Here is a 15979-nt window from a genome sequence, read left to right as displayed (position 1 = left end):
TAATGTTATTAAGAAATAATAATTGTGATAATATTGAGTGAAGGCAAATGGTTTATGGCGATTCAACCAAACCATTAGTACCAACAGGTTCCTCTCGGTATTTTTCTACAACATAAATTGACTTACTCCGGCATCCTTCCAGCTTAAAATTGCACCTTTGCTCATTTATACACCTCCCTAATCACCAATAATCAACCGCAAAATGACACCGGCTCATCTCCCTTCTCGGTCGGGACCGGTTTCTTTTCACCCCAAACAAAGTGCCATGTGAACGAAACTAATAAATTCATAATTGAATATCATTAAACGCATTTCAACACAAGAACTGTGCGTTTTTATTGCTCTATCCCTGGCTGCTTAAGTTGCAACCTGCACTTCTCACACCGTGTCGCCTTATCCTGCCGCAATCATCGGTAAGTTTTTTTATGACGATCATTTCTCGGCTTTAATCATCATTTGCGGATTATTAGCTCTGCCCTTTCACCAGCCCCTCAACCGTTTCCGTCCGATGACAATTCAAGACACGAGCAGAAAAAATGTATGCCGAAAAACGACTCCGTGCACCCCTCGTTTGACGTCAGTGAGAAAGGTATATTGTGAAAGGTGCACAGAAAAGTACGTGCGCAATGTGCAGCGTAAAAGCGCACTTTTTATGTTTTAAAAAAAATAAATTCTACAGAAACGCACACGAAAAGGCGTCTATCCCCTCCGTCCGTGCGGAGGAGTCATTGAGATCATAAAAACTGTCTATTTATTTATAAATATGAACATCTCGTACATGCCGAGTTTGCTCTCCTTTCTTCGGCGTCGTTTCCAACGGAATAGCACTCCACAGAGGGACAGTTGATGGGTATTCGAGATGCAGCGGAAAATGCATGCACACACATGTTTAATTAGATTTTATTATTGTTGTTCAAAGTCGCTTCGTAACGCCCGCTATAGAACGGGCAAGCTCGTTTCCAAGCCTTTTCCACCATCAAATCGAGCTTTATTGTTATGAGCTGTTTGTGTGCATCGCATTCCAAGAGAACACGAATTCTACGCTCTGCACTGCAATTGCACCCGATGAGCGCAGATCAATTTAACCTCCGTAGGTCCATTGTTGTTGATGATAATGCTGTAAGCATAACCTATGATTTACAATTGGGTCATTGAATGAGGAATAACAGTCTACTTTCAATTAGAGCTCTGCTTTCTAAATGTAACATTAGATATTCCCATCCTTCAAAACATCAGGATGATTTTTAATTAATTTTCTACAAAAATGTAAACATATCCGCGTTTGGCACTTACTTGACGGCTTCCACTAAAGTCGTTGTCAGAGATGCCAGATACTTTTTTCAAATGTCTGCAATAATAATTTTAAATGCCTAGAAAGTATCAAAAATGCCTAAAGTAAATAAAGCTGTAATTTGAAACTAGTGTAACCAAAGGCCTTTATTTTCAAAAATCTGTGAATATCTGCAACCAAACTAAAAAAAATATCTGGAACCAAATTAAAAAATCTGCAAATATCTGTGTCATCGAAAAAATCTGCAGCTAAAATTAAAAGTCTGCAAATTTGCTGACATGTCTGCAAATCTGGCATCTCTGGTCATTGTTTATGTTTAAAGGTGCGCTGACAGTGAAGCCAAATCTACCGAACATGTCAGTGGCTACCTATCGTACAAAGTAGGCAAATATTCTTCTCTCGGAGAACATGCAAGAAAAGTGTTACTAAACAAGGCACTACTAATTTTATTACATTTAATAACTTTTCAATTTACTCCGTACGAAGTTATTGTGTATCTCGGTTTAGGTCACTCAAAGTTACAGCAAAAACTGTTGATGCCAGAAACAAAGAAGTAGTCCTCATTTCATGCTGTGCTGCGCATTCCGCTATACGGGACTCTACTAATACACAGACTCTAGCTTCCACCACAGGGATTGGCATCTTTGGCAGTAATTCCTGCAAAAGGATAAAAGTCAAGGTGGTCGTACGGATTGTGTAGCTCTGTTAATTCACTTTCATAAAATAATTCTTATCCATTATTTTATGTAGTATCTTTAGAGGTCAAAAACAGCTAAATATGTTAGATTCTGTTCCAGACTGCTGTTTAATAGTGTTTGTTTTATTTTTTTAACTTTGGTTATGAAATTGTAAAAACTCAGTTATGATTTAGAAAATGGTTGGTCTTGAAAGGGTTATGTCATTTCTTTTATTCGCTTCTCACTTTTCCAATTCCTATCGCATTGCAGTTTTCGACTGGATGATAAAATCACAGGCTCAGATCAAATTGAAATAAATGATCATTCTACGTTTCAGCGACCTAATTGTATCTGCAATAGGAATGGTACATGAGTTACGTGCATCCTTTGCGAACAATGATGTTTATCATTTGTTTATAATGGGTGATCTGCCTTAGCTAAGACCATGGAAAGCAGCTGAGATGTTATACTTATTTGAACGATAGCGAAGAATGCTCCCGTTGCAAAATCTATTAAACATCGAATGACTTTTTGAACCGTGTAACAACGAAATGCATAAAATCAAACATTCTATTGGCTCAATTCTCTCTCTCTGTTTACTAGATACTTTCTCAACTGATTCGCCAACGCCAAGAAAAACGCGCACTTCGCACAATTTCTGTTGTGGCTGTCCTGGAATGGCGTATCGAGTACGTCCTGTTTTACCGTGGCCTGTCAATAACTTTTTACGATGGTCGCCTTCCGCACTCGACCACTACCTAACCCCAAAAAACACCACTGCATAGCTGTCATCGTTATGGTACAGCATAGTAAGCCTACTTTTGCAGTGAGAAGAGAGTGGTAACCTACCTATTTATTTATTTACAAATACACAACAAAAATTACTACACTAATGGACTAATGCATGGACTACTCTTTAAACGAAATTCACATGAAAAATGTGAACGAGCACAATGAATTGGGTTTTACACCAACCGACATAACCCTACAAAATGAGCCGGATGAACTTCGTTTGACAATTCTCGGTGGTTTGTTTACATGAAAGTTACGTGAGTTCGAATGTAACAGATGAGCACCCGTTACACTCGCACTCACGCAAATGACAAAGTAAACAAACCACCGAGAATTGTCAAACATGAACTTCATTCATGATGAGTTCATTCGTGTCGTCATCTTGTAGAACTCAATAGTGGTGAGCTATTATGTTGCAATAACAAATACACTCTACGGAGTGTATATAAAAATTAGGTATATTTTCACCCAGTGCTAAATTGCATCACCATGAACTACCGCGGAATCACTTTACTGGCAGTAGAATCAAAAGTGATTGAATCCGCATATGTGAACACGGATTTTTCCCCGGACTATCTGCAAGTTTCATGCCACGATATATTTAATCTTGAAATGAGCTTGATAATCTAGTATGACATTGTATCTGAATCCCTTCAAGGTAGTACTCCAAATCCACTACTCTTCTTAATGTTCGTGAATGAGGTACCCCACGTTCCTTGGAGGAAAGTTGTTTTTTACCAATGATTCGAATTTTTTCGCATACAAAAAAGCCATTCTCCGTGACTTAAAGCATCTTGTGGATACGCTCTACTACTGGTGTGAGAGAAACATGATGGCTTTTAGTTTTGAGTGGCGCTGTAGGGAGCATATTCGACGCTGCCCTGATCACTTTGTTGTGTTTTGAGGTCATGTTTGTTAGTCTTTTCTAGTTAGGTTGATGCCGTAATAGATCCGGCTAAATAAAAATGTTTTGCTTATAGTTATTGTAGTCCTTCGGATGCCTCGTGCTGATAGTTCTCGCCAGTCCGTTTAGGCTCTCGCAGTTCGACGGAAATGTTGGCTGAAGCTGGGCCTACTGCATTGATTGCTTATTGCAATCCGATTCGTATTCCATGGACGACTGCCTAAGCAAATATGTGGTGTTTAAAGGCGGATAGAGATTTTCGCTCGTAGCGTTGTATCGGACGACATTAGACGTAAAGTCTTCTGCCATCTTTTGGGCGATAACTTATGAGCCGGTGCTGGTGTTATGTTAACTTCTAGAGAGAATCCTGTTTCCATTATCTTGCCGGAGAGTGTGTTCATTCTCCACCAGAAGTCCGTGGCGGGCGTGTTAAGCGAAATCCAGCTATGGGTTTTGATCTCTTTTATAGCCTACTTGGTCTCGTTGCGAAATCTTCGATAGTTCGTTTCTATATTTCTTCTCGTAGTGGAAGTAGCGGGTTAAGTTTTTAAAAGGTTTGAGAGCTCTACACTGCCTATGATCGCTAATTAGCCCCATAAAGATAGGAAAACCCATAGAAAATAGGACAAGTATGCGATCATGGGCAGTACATCACTTGACGACGATCTTTCCCACTTCTGGATTCTTTTTTCTTGAAATTCCTTTCAAAACGGAAACGTTACGTACACTTTGCACCCAATAACATTCTATTATTTATTATTATTCGTGGCATACCACTCCATGATCTTTTTGCGGTAATGACAAAATTGTCAAATTCGACTAAAACAGAACGGAACAATTGCTTTGCTTGAGAAAAGGCAATAAACGTTTTTCCAGGTACTCCTGCACATTAATTTCCTGGTTGATGGTCCCCGTTGCGATACAAATGCCGCTCTTCAAGCCACAGGAACAGACGGCCTGCCATACGAGGTATTTTTTGTGAACTTCAAACTCTGACTGACTTTCTTTGCTTATCGTCACGATATAGAGTCACCATCTTCTTGTAAGTCGACAACTTTGCTTCGTAATCGATTGGAATGACACTGATAGATAAATGAAGAATCCTCCAAACAGATTGCAGCTCCTAATAATTATCTTCTCAGTATGCCAGTCTAGTAGTCTTCTGCATAGATGCTCCATCCGTCGCCTTCAACCACCACCAATATTGGTCGAATTTATATGAAATAAGCGACAGACAAACAGCGTCGTTCAGATGTTTTGTAAATCGGATGCTTTTGCAAGTTTCCAACCACCGGAAATAAATTTAACGATTAATGAAGGAACCACTCAGACGCGTTTTTGTCATTGATTTTTATCCGGCAGTGTATGTCCAAAAAAAACTTTTCTGGAAATATTATACCATACAACCTATGGCTCGGTTAAAATCAATAACTTATTTAATTATTTAAAATATTCTATGGGTTTATCCCAAACCATGACAATTTCGGCGCTATGTTTGGCCGTTGGAATCTGGTATATGGAGTTATATCAATGACCCTGTAGTCTTCGCACGTATTTATCTGGTGCCAGCTGACAAAAATAAATTGAATTTCCTTTCATCAGACCAAAGAACATTCTGCTAGCTCAAACGGGCTTTCTGGTTTTTTTGATATTAGTCATTTTTTGCTGGTTATCAGGTATTAGAAATTGTTTCACAAAGAACGTCAAATAGTTCGTCAACTGATATTGAGTTGCATGTATTGCGCAGCATATTGGGTGACATCAGTTTTTTGTGGTTCATCTTTAGTAATCCGAAGCATTGCTTGATACTTGTTTTACGTCAATATTAGTCGCTGGTTGCTTGTTAATTTCCCTTCCGTGGAGGTGAACTGCAAAAACCTGTGATAAATCCTTCCTACCGTTGTATGATAGATGCCAAACTGGTCAGCGATAACGCGACTTGCTTTTACTTACTACACGATCTCCTCATAACTAGTTGTTTCGAATAGTAACAAAAGAAAAATAATTTTGATTGAAAAAGTACACTGAAATAAAACAATAAATGCATTGGTGCATTTTTTGCTCGGGCTTCTTTTGACAGTTGTGTATGTTATCAGATACACGCTAAAATCGATTAACCAAACGTTTATTGATGATACCCAATATCATTGGTAATATTATTGTCAGTCAACTTTCAGAAAAAAAATCGCAAAAAACCTTTAATTGCAGGGTTTGGTGCACTTTGTTTATGCCCAGTACTGTACACACAATTTTTAGATAGAGCTCAACTTTCCATATATTTTTAAAACTTCTGAATGGGTTTTTAATGATTTTCTACGAAAATGTAAACACGTCCTTGTTGGATACTATCGGTTTTACTTGACAATGCTTTTATCTAAAGGCGTTGTTTAAGTTTAAAGGCGCGCCGACAGTGAAGCCAAATCTACCGATCGAGCATGTCAGTGGCTACCTATCGTGCAAAGTAAACAAGTATTGTTCTTTCGGAGAATAGGCAAAAAAGTATTAGTGTCGATCAAAATAATATTATGGTTAAATATTTCAATCGGCTAAACGAGACAATTTATTCATTCTCTTTTACTCTTTTGTAACGATCAATTACATGAAAGAATGTTATAAATAATGTACTAGTAACCACGAAACAGTAACTTTTCAATTCACTTTGTATGAAGTTCTTGGGTAGCTTGGTTTAGGTCATTCAAAGTTGCAGCTAAAACTGTGGTTGCCAGAAACAAAGAAGTAGTCATCATTTTGTGCAGTGTTGCGCGTTCCTCTGTACGGGTCCCTAATAATACATATAAACTCTAGTTTTAGCCACATGAACTGATAATTTTGACAGTGAAGGTGTGGCTCTATTTTATCAATTTAAAAAAGATGGGTGGGTAATGTCTAGGACATAACCGGAGTGTCGTGACTACTCGTTTGACTTGTAATTCAAATCGAATGATACTCAATGAAATATGTGGGAATGTTTCAAGTTATTCTTTATAATAATTATGGTGGTTCTGAAAAGAACCTTTGTTGTTGGCGTCTGCGTTGATCGGGGATGCGCTGGATTCTAAGCTCGTTGAGACATTCATTCATGAAATGAACAAATTTCATATTTTCTTGCTTTGAACTATCAATGTTAAAATCTCTCGAAACAACCATCGGAATCTTTTCCGTACAGAAATGAACACGCTTAGCGAAAAACTAGGGGCGGGTAATGTCCGGGACATAACCGCGATGCTCATATTCTTAAAATTCTGCTTGTATCTCCTTCAAATGGCTAAATTTTGCGCATTAAGTTCGATTCACCGGGCTCAGCGAAATTTTCCTGGGGATCCCGTTCGTTAGTATATTCAGCAAAACAATTTTATTACCGAGTTCTCCGCGTTGAATACAGGTCAATAATTTCATATAATGATTTCAACATGCAGACAATGTACATGTATGACAGGTGGGAGTGTTCTGAAGTGGTTTTAGTGGAGGTAACAACATAAAATCATGTATTGGACATTTTACAATGATTCTCCTTAACCCTGCAAAACCACGTGGTTGGCAGCAGAGGGTTAAGTTGTTTGGAAGAGATGACAGTTAATATATGATAACTAAAAATATAAAATTGTTCTATAAATTGCAAAGTTATTGCCGCGTTGACCTGAAAATTTGTCATTTCATTCATAAAGGAACAATCATTGAAATTATGTCAATTTATGCTTTGCAAGATTTGAAATAACTTCGAAGTGTGGTCACGACACCCCTGTTATGTCATATACATTACCAACCCATCTTTTTCCATTTTGCCTTTGTCCTAATAAGGACGGTTTGTGGATAACTATGTTGATACAAGACGGGAATCTTTTAAAACAATTCAAACCTTGCAGACGATTGTTTTTACTGCGTACATCCATACGATCTTTCCCCTTTCGCAGCTCACGCCGAATGAGCACACTTTTCATCAAGCTGTTCCTATTTATTGACTTTACAATGCAGATGGAAGGATGTCCTTTTGTTCGATAAATGAAAATATTTTCATCATTCGTTTTGGTGCAGCTTTCGCTTAGTGGCAGAGTTGCCACATTCACTGATTTTCTTGGAAGGATTTGCAAAAACCTTCGGGTTTGTAGATTGGAAAAACATTTTCTTATGATTCACTGGTAAAAGTACAGAATTACCAAGTGCAAACTTAATACTAGTTAATAAAAGAAACTTTCTAATTAAATTCTTTTTCCATTTTGCCTTCGTCCTAATAAGGACGGTTTGTGGATAACTATGTTGATACAAGACGGGAATCTTTTAAAACAATTCAAACCTTGCAGACGATTGTTTTTACTGCGTACATCCATACGATCTTTCCCCTTTCGCAGCTCACGCCGAATGAGCACACTTTTCATCAAGCTGTTCCTATTTATTGACTTTACAATGCAGATGGAAGGACGTCCTTTTGTTCGATAAATGAAAATATTTTCATCATTCGTTTTGGTGTAGCTTTCGCTTAGTGGCAGAGTTGCCACATTCACTGATTTTCTTGGAAGGATTTGCAAAAACCTTCGGGTTTGTAGATTGGAAAAACATTTTCTTATGATTCACTGGTAAAAGTACAGAATTACCAAGCGCAAACTTAATACTAGTTAATAAAAGAAACTTTCTAATTAAATTCTTTTTCCATTTTGCCTTTGTCCTAATAAGGACGGTTTGTGGATAACTATGTTGATTCAAGACGGGAATCTTTTAAAACAATTCAAACCTTGCCGACGATTGTTTTTACTGCGTACATCCGTACGATCTTTCCCCTTTCGCAGCTCACACCGAATGAGCACGGTTTTCATCATGGTGTTCCTTTTTATTGACTTTACAATGCAGATGGAAGGACGTCCTTTTGTTCGATAAATGAAAATATTTTCATCATTCGTTTTGGTGTAGCTTTCGCTTAGTGGCAGAGTTGCCACATTCACTGATTTTCTAGGAGGGATTTGCAAAAACCTTCGGGTTTGTAGATTGGAAAAACATTTTCTTATGATTCACTGGTAAAAGTACAGAATTACCAAGGGCAAACTTAACACTAGTTAATAAAAGAAACTTTCTAATTAAATTCTTTTTCCATTTTGCCTTCGTCCTAATAAGGACGGTTTGTGGATAACTATGTTGATACAAGACGGGAATCTTTTAAAACAATTCAAACCTTGCAGACGATTGTTTTTACTGCGTACATCCATACGATCTTTCCCCTTTCGCAGCTCACACCGAATGAGCACGGTTTTCATCATGGTGTTCCTTTTTATTGACTTTACAATGCAGATGGAAGGACGTCCTTTTGTTCGATAAATGAAAATATTTTCATCATTCGTTTTGGTGTAGCTTTCGCTTAGTTGCCACATTCACTGATTTTCTTGGAAGGATTTGCAAAAACCTTCGGGTTTGTAGATTGGAAAAACATTTTCTTATGATTCACTGGTAAAAGTACAGAATTACCAAGCGCAAACTTAATACTAGTTAATAAAAGAAACTTTCTAATTAAATTCTTTTTCCATTTTGCATTCGTCCTAATAAGGACGGTTTGTGGATAACTATGTTGATACAAGACGGGAATCTTTTAAAACAATTCAAACCTTGCCGACGATTGTTTTTACTGCGTACATCCATACGATCTTTCCCCTTTCGCAGCTCACACCGAATGAGTACGCTTTGCAGTCTTCGATGTTTTGGTGGCATTTTTAGTGGCAGTTACTACCGCTTTTTCAGTGACTGCGTTTCTTAGCCTTTGGCTTTTTGGCCTTCTCACCGCCACCACCTCCACCAACGTTTTTCTGCTTCTCTCCGATGGTAGCTGATTTGATTGGTCGTCCGATGCAGCTTCTCACGACCACGCACGTCTGTTATGCACTGCGTCTTACACACGTCTGGTTTTGAGAAAAACTGCGACACCCCTATTTATAGGTTTTATCATTAATGTTGATTCTCATTTAAAGTAGTTTTTGAACTATTTAAACAAATTTTATATAGCAAACAACGTATCGGTAGCAAGCGTTGAACGTTTTCCTTCCGATTTATGAAACAAGATTGGCAATCCGTTTAGTAGAAGAAAAGTTATTAACGTTCAAAATGTACGTAACGCTTTCGCTAATATGCACTACTATCGCTTGTCGCTCGTTCTCGTGGCGTGCATGAGCCTTTCCTTTCCGTCCGACTTCTAATGGCTTAACCAAAATTAACATCCCGGCTTTCCCCCACCAACTGCTCTCGTCAAGCAACCCAATACGAATAACCATAGGAACAAACATGTAGTGGACCTTTATATAAACTTTTCATTATTTTATTGTTCATTTGCTGCACCATTTTGACGGCTCTGTGCGGGATGGGCTGAAAATTTTCACTTTTCCGAGTCGTTTTCGAAAGATTTTTCAAAACACTATTTTTCCGTTGATAATGAATATCCTACATATTCCAAAATTTAATACAACATTGGTACAAATATTTTCGACAAAATGCCGAAGAAATTGATTAAATCCATTCAGTACAACAAAAGATATAAGCGTTCAAAATCTTACATCATTTTTCTTCCGAAATTTTGAAAAGGGGCCCCTATATTGAAAGGTAAGTCGTTAGTCACGACAAAAGTTATTCATAAGTTATAAGTTTTTGGAAAACTAAAATGATGAAATGTTTTAAATATAGGTCCATTACAGATTTATTTCTATTATCATTGGTATTGAGCTGTTTAAAGCGAACGGTGTATCTCCTCAAATGACTGTACAGGGTGGCTTTTCAAAACGGTTCCATCGTTTTGATCTGTCAAAACTTCAATTACAAATCGCCCTAAACAAATCAAATTCAAGTGTACGTGGAAATATTGGGATACAAGTAATGTAGTTATTGCATAGTGATAGTGTGAAATTTCAGTACTACGGAGTGGGAATTCAAGCGCTATAAAGTTTTGGAACTATTAACGAAACAGAAGTCCCTTGACATAACGAAGCTGCTCGGTAAAATTCTAAAATTTGTCTAGCGTTGGCAACATACAAGAAGAACTTGCAAGATGGAAGTGGCATTGGTTAAAGCTGTGTCCAACAAAATACGTCGCAATCTGACCAGATCCATGAAATAAATGGCTATAAGGATTACAATGTGTCACGTAAGATGGTCAAACCATCGGTGAAAAAAGATCTCGGTTTATTTCCATATAAACTCTGGCAATACAAGCTTCTTTCTAAAACAACGAAAAAAGAGACATGCAAAATGTTAAAGGGTTGTTACGTAAATAAACCTGCCGTTATCGTTATCTTTTTAGATGAGAATTTATTCGATGTATGCCATCAAAATGGTAGGGAACTCAATAAAAACCTTGATTCTATTAATAAATGTGTATGTAGGACGAACCAACCGGCTTTGGTTATGATTTGGGTTGCAGTAGCTTCAAACGGTGAAAAATGTCGTGTTTTTCGGATTCCGATGTAAAAATCAACCAGCACGTCTACATGGAGTTTTTAAATATTGTCATGGATCAAAAATAAATTTCTAAACGTTAAAATTTGCTTTATCTATGCTTCAGCCTCAGTACATGGAGCAAAAGCGTGCAAACGTGGTGCCACCATAATTTTAAGCCACCATTTTAATTTTAAGCAAATATGGCCTCCTTCATTCCCGGATGTCAACCCCTCCCCTTTGCGATGTGAAAGACTGTTGAGAAAGTCACCAACGCTAGTTCAAAATCTAATAAGGATGCTCTAATGACTGCCATTGTAAAAGTGTGGAAGAATATATCAGAATAAATTGTGCGAACCAGATGTATCAGTGTCCCTCGAAGACTATTGTAAATAAATAAGTCGAAACGGTCCCATTTCGAATAGTTTAAAATAAATTAATCTAAACTATACAAGAAGTATTTCGTACTCTTCCGAATTTTCATGATTGAAACAAAGAAAATAGTGAAAAATCTCTAGGGGACCTTTTTATGGAGCCCCCAATACCGAAAAGAAAATTGTTGTAAGCTGTGCAAGGCTAGTGGATTGCGATTCAATTAGTTTGTGTCGTTCTTTGCTACTATTAGAGGCCTTTATTTTTATTATTATATTTTTTAGTAGAATATAATCGAAAAAAACAATTTTCAATAACATCCGACCGTTCGTGATTGGTTTCCGCTAATTTTATGCATCAAGCCACAAATTTTGAACAGAAAAAATTGAGAAATCAGTCGAATGCTGCTGTTCAAGCTTGTCGTATGGCCTCTTTTTGGGAGACTGCATATCAACACCGGCAGAGAAGGAGATTAATAGGACTCGGCCGTCTAGGTGTACTGACAACTTTCTTTAGTTTGTCTGGTTCCGTGCTAGTAGACACACCAATTGGATAAAATCAGGCATATCAAGACCGGGTGAGAAGACAATGATTAGGATGTGGCCGCCTCCATGGACTGACTGCATTATTTAGTTTGTGCTGTTCCGTGCTAGGAGTCAGTGTTAATCGGAACAAAATCTATCATACAGAGAATGTTTTGTTTAGCAAACTAGTCAAAAAATTTAAACATAACCATTCAGAACAATTTAAATCTGAAAATCTACACCCAAATCTGTCGAAATCGCGTTCATGAACAACATAACACAGAGGACAGAAGGACGCTAAGTTGAATTAACTGAAAATCAAAGAATTTAGAGTTTTCAAGTTTTTCAACGAGATTCTGGATCTTTGAAGTATGTTCGTGGGATAGAGGTGTCGTAGAAATTTTTTTAGAAGTATCTTGTCAATTACCAATCATAAAGTTTCGTACATTAAAGTTGGGAATATGAAAGTAGAACTTTATTTGAACATCCGGTTAGAGAAAAAACGACGGAATTCAGACAGTAAAAGTGTTTTACTATGCGACCAAATGCCAATGAACAAGATTTTCAGCATTAAAGATTGGTTGAAACAAAATTATCACTTTTAAAGATTGTTTTGCCGGTATTTCCGAAAAACTGGAGCGTTATAAAAGTGCTTTCAAATCTGATTTACACTATCCCGCCATATTCTACTCTTCAAAGGCCGCTCTTTTTTCATAGCTGCTCCACCTAAATTTCATAGCCCATCGTCATAAAAAGGCGACAGAAAAGACCCCCTAAAAACGATATAAAATAGAATGCATTTCATTCATGTGTTAATACTAATCAAAAGTTTTAATGCCCCGCGAGATTTGACCGCTCTCGAGCCATCATCCATCATCAAAGACTGCCAGTTTAGTTCATCAACAAAACACTTCTCCTCCCATAAAACCTTGCGCAAAACAGGAGGTCACCCCCGGAACCCGAGTCCATTCTGCACCCTCGTAAAATGGCTCTTTTATGAAGTTCATAAAAAATGTGCCGGACACATGTTTGCAGAAGAGAACGTTATTATACTGCGTGTACCCTTACTTACCCATGCGACGTCGAGTGGTGATAGGATGGCGGCCCGGTCGGATCCCAGAGTCCGTAGCGGCCATCGTGTGCCGCCCGTTGTTCCATCGAAGGAAGCTGCGAGTGGAATGCTACGAATGCCGACGGGATCTGCAGCGGGTTGTAGCCACCGGCCGGATTGCCTCCATTGGCAGCGGCTGCCGCTGCCGCCGCCGCTAGACCATGCGATGCGGCCAGTCCGGGATGGTGATGAACTGCCGCGGCCAACGGATGACCGGGATGGTGGAACGGATGCACCTGCATGTGCTCGTGGAAAGTCTCTTTCTCCGGCATAGCTTTCCGAAGTACACACTAAATATTCCAAACACACTGAAACGCACCAATCTAAGCTTGACAGTCACTTATCCATTTTTTTTCGGTCGACTTTAGTCCTTTCTGTTACACTGCAGAGCGCTCCCGCCGAGCGCAGTTGTAAATATCTCAAGGGAATGCACAACCCGAAGGGTCAGGTAATATATCCATTCATTTCTAGGAAAAAATCCTCTCCGTTTTCCGTTTTTTTTTCGGGCGCTTCTTCTTTCTTCTAATCGAAGGCAAAGGTCACAAGCACTTCGTTCCGTGCGCAATGACTTTCGTTACCATTTACACAATTTTTCAGCCTTCTGACACTGGTGAAAATTTCGCAACAAGTGATCGATACCAATCTTCCGAAAATACACAATAGCAGGCCAGGAATAAACTTACTAAAACGCGGCGATCCTTAATATTAACATAAACGCACTTGCCGTCGGCAAACGAAACAGCTCTTCACAATTTCAATCGACCGCGATCGTAGTGAGCAATGACTGTATCCCTGTGCAGCAGACCAATCAAATCAATTAGCGCCAATTACGAACAAAGTTGGCGGCAGCGCGATGACTTATTGCTAATTGAACTATTTCGGTCCATTGACTGTCAGTCAGCTACTATTGATTTGCCAAGTCCAGCGAACACAAAAAAAACAAAGAAGGGGGCGTTGGAAAAATCTTTCTACGTGCTCTTGTTCGAGACTTCTCCGCACAGACTGCGGTTGCCGTATCGCTTTGCCCTGTGTCGGAGGGATTCCATGGCAATTTGGTCAGTTAAACACACAAACCGATCCCAGTGAGCTTATTATTCTCGACGAGAGAGAGAAAGAGGAAAAGAACGAGCGAGTGTGAGTGTAGCGAGCAGTAATGAAGTGATCTTCTCCCGTGTGTCAAAGGCACAAGCAAACCGATCGTGATCACCGTGGTTCCTTATTCGAGCCTCCTGTGGGTAGCTGGTGGACGGAAAGGGAGAACCACGATCGGCGAGAGCAGGAGGGGCTATTCCATCGAATAGGCCGCCGGGTGGGTGACCGGGAGAGATGGAGAGTGCGAAGGCACGATCATACCACCGATCATGGCCCCATGGTCGTAGAGAGAGAATCGTGATGGTTTACGAAGTTGCGTGTGAGGAAGAAATTCGAATGGAAGATAAAGAATGGTCGGAAAAAAGTTATAATGGAAGGTGCAGGATGAATGGAAGATGCTTGTTTTCTTGTGGTCTCGCTCATGTGCTGCTTCGAAAGTATGGTTTAATTTGGGTGTGAAGTGATCGAGTTTGGTAGGGTAGATGGCAGAGCCTGAATAAGGTATGTTGGGTCTATGCTAAAGGAGAAAATGCTAGACATTAGCAACAGTTAGCCCTGTAATTTAATTTCACCTTTAAACTCAATAACGATATTAATAAACACCATAAGTGAAATTTATTATGCTAAAAATAATCTGCATGGGCGTTGAGTAAATAAAAAAAATAATGGTTTCAAAAGGCTTCCATGAGGTGCCAGTGGCGATAGTGTAGTAAAATTTTACTGAGTTCGCTGCTGTTATATTGTCAGTTCTAAAAGGCATACAATCAAATAACTGCGGTTTACTAATTAATAGGAAATTAGTAGGATGGATAGTAGAAGTTTCAGATATAGTATTGATTGCATTCCCGAGTCCAATCAGATGTGCTGTGTTGACTATCAAACGTCCTCTGGCAAGAAGTATTGAAACGATAGGTTGCAATAACATCAGGCAACGAGTCTATATTACATTTCTTGGAATAAATCAATATGAAAGGATATAACCACTAACAAAGAGACATAAATTTGATGTAATTCTAAAATTTCTTATAAAAAACAGTGATTTGGTAGCGGTACTTTTATTTCAACTATATGAATGTACCAAAAATAACCATTTTTGTTCTTAAATAGCCAATAAATCTCACTTAATTTTGTTAGACTGCATCCTCAATATTTTGACCACTTTGTCAGGTCAATATTCCACTGTGCTTCGACTTATGTCCTTCTATCCTCTTTCGCCGTGATCATTCACCCCATCTCTCTCACTCGCAGAAGCCGCATTCGCATCAAACGACCATGCACTCTCTTTCTGCTCCTAGCATCGACGAGACATCTTCAGCAGCAAAAAAAAAAATACACATACCTTCTCTACGGCCAGCAGCATCACACATCCCGCTTCTAACCTGAGCATGGTAGCGTGTAATCGAATTGACAGCCTCTGCTTCAGCCGCTTTTACAACTCAATACGGATGGCCGGTGGCTGACATGGTAGCTCTCCCTCTCTCGGCAAAATTCATTTTTTGTTCTCTTCCTCTCTCAAATAAGTAAGATAACACCCACACACTGGTATGACGATCTCTCTGTAGACGAACTCGCTCTGGTTTCGCTGTGATCACTTTCGTTGTTATACTCGAGGATCGTGTTGCCCATTCTCAGCTCTCTTTTTCACTGAAATTATTCGCTAAATTAACAAATAAAAACATAAACATGATAATCAACAAGAAATCCGGTTCCTCACGACAAGACACATGCACACTGGTTGCGTTCCTGGCCTGCTGGGAGCTCGATCAGTAGACGGGAGGTGATGTGTGCTGAACTAACCAACTTGTGGGTGTGTGT

General features: G+C 38.9%; 1 protein-coding gene across 2 annotated transcripts in view; it reads right to left on the bottom strand.

Annotated features, from left to right (window-relative positions):
* Positions 1–14061, bottom strand: part of LOC131676793 (transcriptional activator cubitus interruptus) — an 86339-nt gene extending 72278 nt beyond the window's left edge. Inside the window, exon 1 of one of the 2 annotated variants that reach the window (XM_058956102.1) lies at positions 13034–14061. In XM_058956102.1, the coding sequence (XP_058812085.1) occupies positions 13034–13344 (311 nt within the window). In that variant the 5' untranslated portion in view covers positions 13345–14061. The remainder of the gene's footprint in view (positions 1–13033) is intronic. The other variant, XM_058956104.1, reaches the window with a different exon arrangement.
* Between the last annotated feature and the right edge of the window lie 1918 nt (positions 14062–15979).

The sequence above is a fragment of the Topomyia yanbarensis genome, chromosome 1 (genome assembly GCF_030247195.1).
Source record: "Topomyia yanbarensis strain Yona2022 chromosome 1, ASM3024719v1, whole genome shotgun sequence".
Classification (NCBI taxonomy): Eukaryota; Metazoa; Arthropoda; class Insecta; order Diptera; family Culicidae; genus Topomyia; species Topomyia yanbarensis.
Note: the sequence above shows the minus strand (reverse complement) of the source record. Positions and strands in the feature narration are given on the sequence as shown.